We start from the raw sequence: 6,000 nt of genomic DNA, 5'->3' as shown, positions 1-6,000 counted from the left end.
TCTTGGTGATTTGATTCTAGAGCTTAAAACCCTGTTGTGGTTTGTTTTTGTTGTTGTTCAACATGACCTTAAAGATAAGCCAACGTCAGGAACATGAGAGTCAGCCATTACAATTCTGGAGATGGTATAGACTCGGGTTATATACCCTCTCATGCTGCTGTAACCTCCAAACCTTCAAGTGCTTTCAATCAGCATCTTTTCTAAGTCACAGAAATCAATACATATCCAAATACATAAAACAGAAAAAAAGATTTGTGAATACAAATGGATTCCTAGTTGATAACTGCCTGGTAAGCCACAGGGTGAGAGGGGTAGCAGTGAACATTGTCAATTCCAACACAGCCACAGAACACTCAAAATAAACGTTATCATAAAGCACTTTAGATTTCTGAAGTGTAGCTGGAATTTTCAGAAAGCAGCAAGGACCACAGAGCGTTCCTCAGATATGCATATCCATTTCCTTCTCCCCCACTTCCAAAAACACACACACTTAGCAAAAGCTTTGCATTAGTTTTAAGACAAGGACAGAAGAAACAGGAACTGCGTATGTAAACAAAAGGTATAAGGGAAAGCAAACCCTTTATATTTAACTCTACCTTAAAGCAACTATTAGTTTTGTTATGCTTTGATCTTTTCCACTAGGCTCACTTACATATATTACTGTCAATACCTTTGAAAAAAAAAAGAAAAACATGTAAGAATTAAACATTTTAAGGACCTTTCACAAACCAAATGACAGGTTTTTATTAACATATCTTACAATGTTGATTATTCCTAGGTTTGTAATCTCTGCTTAATTATAAAGATTGATTTAGCCTCTACAGTAATGTACTGTATTTAAATGATCATTCATACAAGATATCACACCAGTACACTTTTTTGAATAATATACACACATCACTCTAGCTTGGACCTGTTATTTTTAAAAGTGGGTTTATAAATGGGACTTATAAAAGTTATGGGGGAAAAAATTAAAGTTCTAGTTTAGCAGCATGCATGTATGTAATTCAAGTACAATTTTCAACCAAGTGCTTTTTAAAAATTTACTGGTGACTAATTCACCAATATCAAAATAAACACTATCAAATACCCAAATTTTAATGTTAAGGCTAATATTTTCACTTCACATCCATATGCACAACCATAAAACATTCCATTTTAAATATGTAGTAATCAAAGTCTGAATACATTATACCATGTATATATAGCATCAGAGTTTCAAACTGTAGAATTATTCAAGTTCATGAATCCTGTAACAGTATTTACTAGAGATTTAAATTAGCATTTTGCTCTTCAACCACACTTACAAATGGTCTGGTATTCATAATGACCGATGCAAAAAGTATGACAGGCTGAACTTATGATACATATTTAAAAAAGTAGCAATGTGTTGGAAAGGACAACTATTTAGTTAAACAGAATCAGTCTCATCTTTCAGAAAGTTATCTTAATATTTTGGAAATGTATATAAAAATAGCAAGCTATTTCCATGTATTTTATTGTAGAGCTATAGGTCATTTTTCACGTTTTGAACACATTTCAATATGTACTGTTCTGCTCTATTTTAATGCAATGCCATCATTTAATGTCCATTTTCACATTCTGTAATGTCATGTCATTCGATAATTTTTAGAACATAGATCTGACTTTATTTTTGTATTTCATCATTAGATGTTTTTTAGTTTATTTTTACATGTAAAAATGTAATTTTATATAACAAGCCATGGAAGTCCAAAGTACCAGGAATTGCTTGATAGCACTATATATTAAATAATCATCAAATTACTAAATCATTTGGAAGAAAAATCTTGTTAGCAATATATAACATGCTTTTCTGTAATCTTCCTTCTCTATTTATAGAGTGAGTTTTAGCTCAATCATTCCCATTCTTACTGATTAAAAAACCCCAACAAACATAAATTGCTTTTTGCAGCAGTTCTAAGAAGAATGCAGATGCAGGGCTCATTCACGAGGGTCATCACCACTGAGCCCTCTTTTTCCTTTTGGGAAACCAAGCAGAAATAACAGTGATTACACTGCACAAATACAATATAGATGAACCTCTTGAGCTGATAGGGAAGTTCCAAACCTAAGCTTCGTTTGTGGGTAAGTCTGAGCATTTCCAATTCAATCATTTAAACAAAAACTTGGTTGGTAACAAAAGGTGGGCATGCATAAAATCAAAATCTGCCATGTGTATGCTCTTGAAACTTCCGATTTTATACCAACATGTATTTGTCAATACCTCAAGTAATGCATCCAATTGAAATGGCAAATTTTGATTTTTAATGGCTCCCTCCCCCAACCACACATATGTCCTCCAAAATGTACTGTATTATATTAACAGCAGCTATCTACTTATTTTACAACTATTTCAATTATTTACCTGGGGAGAATATTTATGAAATTCCTGAGAATGAATTAAGTTTTCAGCAAAGCCTTAAACTTTTAACAGATTCCTCACAATAAGAAAAAATTTTAAAGTCCTACTATTAGACCAACTTTTACTATACAGTATTTCACATAAATCATGTTTTACATTTTTTTTCTAATTACATACAGCAAAAATCTCAAATCAACACAAGAATGGCAGAGGGAAAAGATGCATTGTGTTTAGCAGATGCAAATTAAAACACACAGATATAAAGAAGCAGTAAAACTTTAAATAAATCACACCCACCCTAAGTATCAATGAATAGCTGATATGCATTGCTGGGAGAATTGTTTTTAAATGATTTTGTCAACAAGTTGTGCTTATTATTAATTGTGGACTTAAAAAAAAAGGACCACTAAAGAATGATTTAACTTGTTATGTTCTCCAGATACTTTAAAAAAAATTTATTACACCATTAATGTCATTACCAAGCACCTAATTTTGGAAAGGCTTCATAATATATGTTTCCTTTTTCTCCCTCAGCAAAAGCGTTAATCCCCCAAATTAAGGTAAAGTTTAGATAAATTCTTAATGAAAATAATATAATGCAATGCTGAGGTGGTGAATCACAGCCCATTGTAATGTGGACCCCATCTTTTATTGATGTGATCAAAAGTATGAGAAATCCACTGCTGCTCAAGAACTTTGTATCTTTCTTTACAAATGTAGAGAGGCTTGCCTCGCCTAGAATAAAAAGGAAAAGAAAAAGGTATTAAAAGTAATACAATACAGTGAAGATTTCACACACATTATCAAAAAATATAGTCTTTATGGTAAAAATCTCAGATAGTAATCTGGCTTATTTCCTATTTCCTTAGCATATGGATGTGGAAAGTATCTCAAAAACTAGAAATAGCTCTAAAGTAATGACTGTCAGAATTTCTTAATATAAGAACAATTGTTATGATTACAAAGAACAATGGTACACTGTTCTTAGTGATCAAAGCTCAATAAAACATTTAAATATATCCATGCACATCTAACCTAAGATCACGATCTTCTTCTCCGTGAGCATCCAAATATACAGAACCCCAGAGGCAGAAGCGGTGGCCTCGAATGATGATAATCACCGATGCGTTGATTAAAAGGAAAATCCCTGTTCCAGCACCACAGTTCTGAGAATGCTAAAAAATTAACAATTTATCAATGATCTTCATAATCCGATGGACCTTATAAGAAAACCAAGAATGCCTTATCTTTTTTAGAATGCCTTAATCTTATAAATAATACCAAATATTTCTTAAATTTTTTAAAGAAGTTCATTGATCCGTTTTGAGACAGAGAGAGTGCGAGAGCACGCATGCACACACAGGGAAGGGGCAGAGACAGGGGGAGAGGGAGAATCCCAAGCAGGTTCTGCACTGTCAGCACAGGCGCCTGAGGCAGGGCTTGATCTCACAAATGGTGAGATCATGACCTGAACTGAAGTCAGACACGTAACCTACCAAGCCACCAGGCAACCCTTCTTAAAGTTTTAATAAGATTTCATCTAAGTTAAACTTACACTTTCATTCTTAAAACCTGATTAGTAATACAATGGGAGGAATCTGGGTAAGGATTATATAGGAAAGCAATTAAGAGCCAACTTAAATCTAATTCTGAGGCTGGCATCCACAACAGCTGTTTCATTGTCCAGCATTTAAAAGCATGCGCCATTAAAGGGCCACTGGAGTAGGGAGAGGAACTGGAATTCTACGTAAGAAAAGTATTACTTAAATGAAGCCTCAGGTGCTTGAGTTTTTTTTTTAACCTTTCTACCAGATTAAAAAGAAGAAACAAAAATGAAATCCTTGCATATTGTGTATTTAGTTCAAAGAGTAAATATGAAAAGGTGGTTTCACCACATTTACCACATTTCCATGTCAAAGATTTTAGTTTTCATAAATTTTATGTTAGTTATTATTACTTACCAACACACATTCACAGTAACTCTGCTGCTTGCAGCACAGTCCTTTCAGGCACACAAAAGTACCACAAACGAGGCAAACAGCAGGATCTTTGGGAACCTTGGTGCAGACACTACAGGTTTTTCGGTGGTAGTACTGAAATATGGTGTTGTAATTCTCAGGCAACTGGAGTAGGTGCGGTAATTTCCATCTTGACTCCTGAATAAGCAAGGCCTAAAATATTATCCGAAAATATTCATTAGTCCTATGTATTTAAGTCACTAACAAAAAACATATTTTTTCAAAATAGTGTACTTATTTTTTAAAGGCTTGTTTTCTTTTGTTTTTACTTAAATTCTAATTATTTTTTCAAGTTTTTGTTTAAATTCTAATTAGTTAACAGGGTAATACTTTCAAGTTTTTACTTAAATTCTAATTAGTTAACATATAGGGTAATATTGGTCTTGGGAGTAGAATTTAGTGACTCATCACTCACATATAACACATGTGCTCATCACGAGTGCCATCCTTCATGCCCATCACCCATTTAGCCCCTCCCCCACCCACGATGCTTTTTTTTTTTCCTAAAAAAGCATCTGTCTGTAAGCATGTGGTTTATTTTCTTTATTAAAACTCTTCTCATTTTCACTTTACAAATGACTAAAACAGTACTTCAACAATTACCCATCTCTACTTTCATGTAGTTTCCAATTATAACATGATGTCACTTTTTAGATTAAGCACATTGAAACTTGTTATTACAAGAAAAATATCCAACATAACTTAGAATGCATGGAAAATGTATCTAGATGTATTTATTTTTAAATATGCTTAATGGAACACTTTAAACAGTTAAACAGTTTTAAAAACGAAGTTTTGATTTTCCTCAGATAAACAAATAATTTATTGGTTTTTTTAAAGGTAAGGTCATAGTTATAACTTATTATTTCTACATCAATACTGTATAATCTAGAATCTCCTTCTTAGAAGATGTAAAATCTACTCACACCACAAGCTGTTAAGGCCTTTTGTATCCATAAGTGCTGAGGCTACAACTGTTCTCAAAAATTTTCTGCTCTAAGTATGAAAAAAACTGCCAAATTAAATTTCCCTATAGGGTATAGTTTATTATTTGTAGTTGTACAAAAATTCTGGTAATAGCACTAATATTTTTTCTAGATGCCTCTCCATTAACATTTAAAATAGATAAAATGTAGTATGAATCTATTTTCTCAAGAAACTGTACAGAAGGCAGGCAACTGATATGGTGATCATTCACATTACCTACAGCCATAGTCCATCTAAATCAATGCGGTACTTAAGCAGCCAGCTTGGCACTTACCAATAAGTTCATGGGTAAAGTGGCCATGGAGGCAAGAATAAGGACAACATATGGGCTTACAATATGCTATGTGCCTGTGTTCAGTGCCCAAACCTAGACTGCAAAGATTGCATATTCTGTAATGGGCTGATTATACTGCACTTTTCCATCAGTGGAAGGAATAGCAATTTGTCCTCACTGAACTTGGTACTTATCTAGATCAAGTTGTAAATTACCCAGGAGCTCACACCACATGGTCTTAAAGAATTCTCTTCATAAAGAGAGATGTAAGGCAATAGGTAAATGTCTATGGAATTAAATGATCCTAACATATATTCAAACATGTGAAAAAACTGCCA

The 6,000-nt window shown here is 33.2% G+C and overlaps 1 protein-coding gene across 3 annotated transcripts in view; it reads right to left on the bottom strand.

The window, feature by feature from the left end:
* Positions 1-719: 719 nt before the first annotated feature.
* The window catches only part of UBR3 (ubiquitin protein ligase E3 component n-recognin 3), a 234,960-nt gene continuing 229,679 nt past the window's right edge, over positions 720-6,000 (bottom strand). For all 3 annotated transcript variants that reach the window (XM_039248804.1, XM_039248806.1, XM_039248805.1), the window contains exons 37-39: positions 4,345-4,554; positions 3,419-3,558; positions 720-3,118 (exon numbers count right to left, since the gene is read on the bottom strand). In XM_039248804.1, coding sequence (XP_039104735.1) covers positions 3,001-3,118; positions 3,419-3,558; positions 4,345-4,554 — 468 coding nt within the window. In that variant the 3' untranslated portion in view covers positions 720-3,000. The remainder of the gene's footprint in view (positions 3,119-3,418; positions 3,559-4,344; positions 4,555-6,000) is intronic.

The sequence above is a fragment of the Hyaena hyaena genome, unplaced genomic scaffold, assembly GCF_003009895.1.
Source record: "Hyaena hyaena isolate Hyena2069 unplaced genomic scaffold, ASM300989v1 scaffold_317, whole genome shotgun sequence".
Lineage (NCBI taxonomy): Eukaryota > Metazoa > Chordata > Mammalia > Carnivora > Hyaenidae > Hyaena > Hyaena hyaena.
This window is presented reverse-complemented; position numbering and strand designations above follow the sequence as displayed.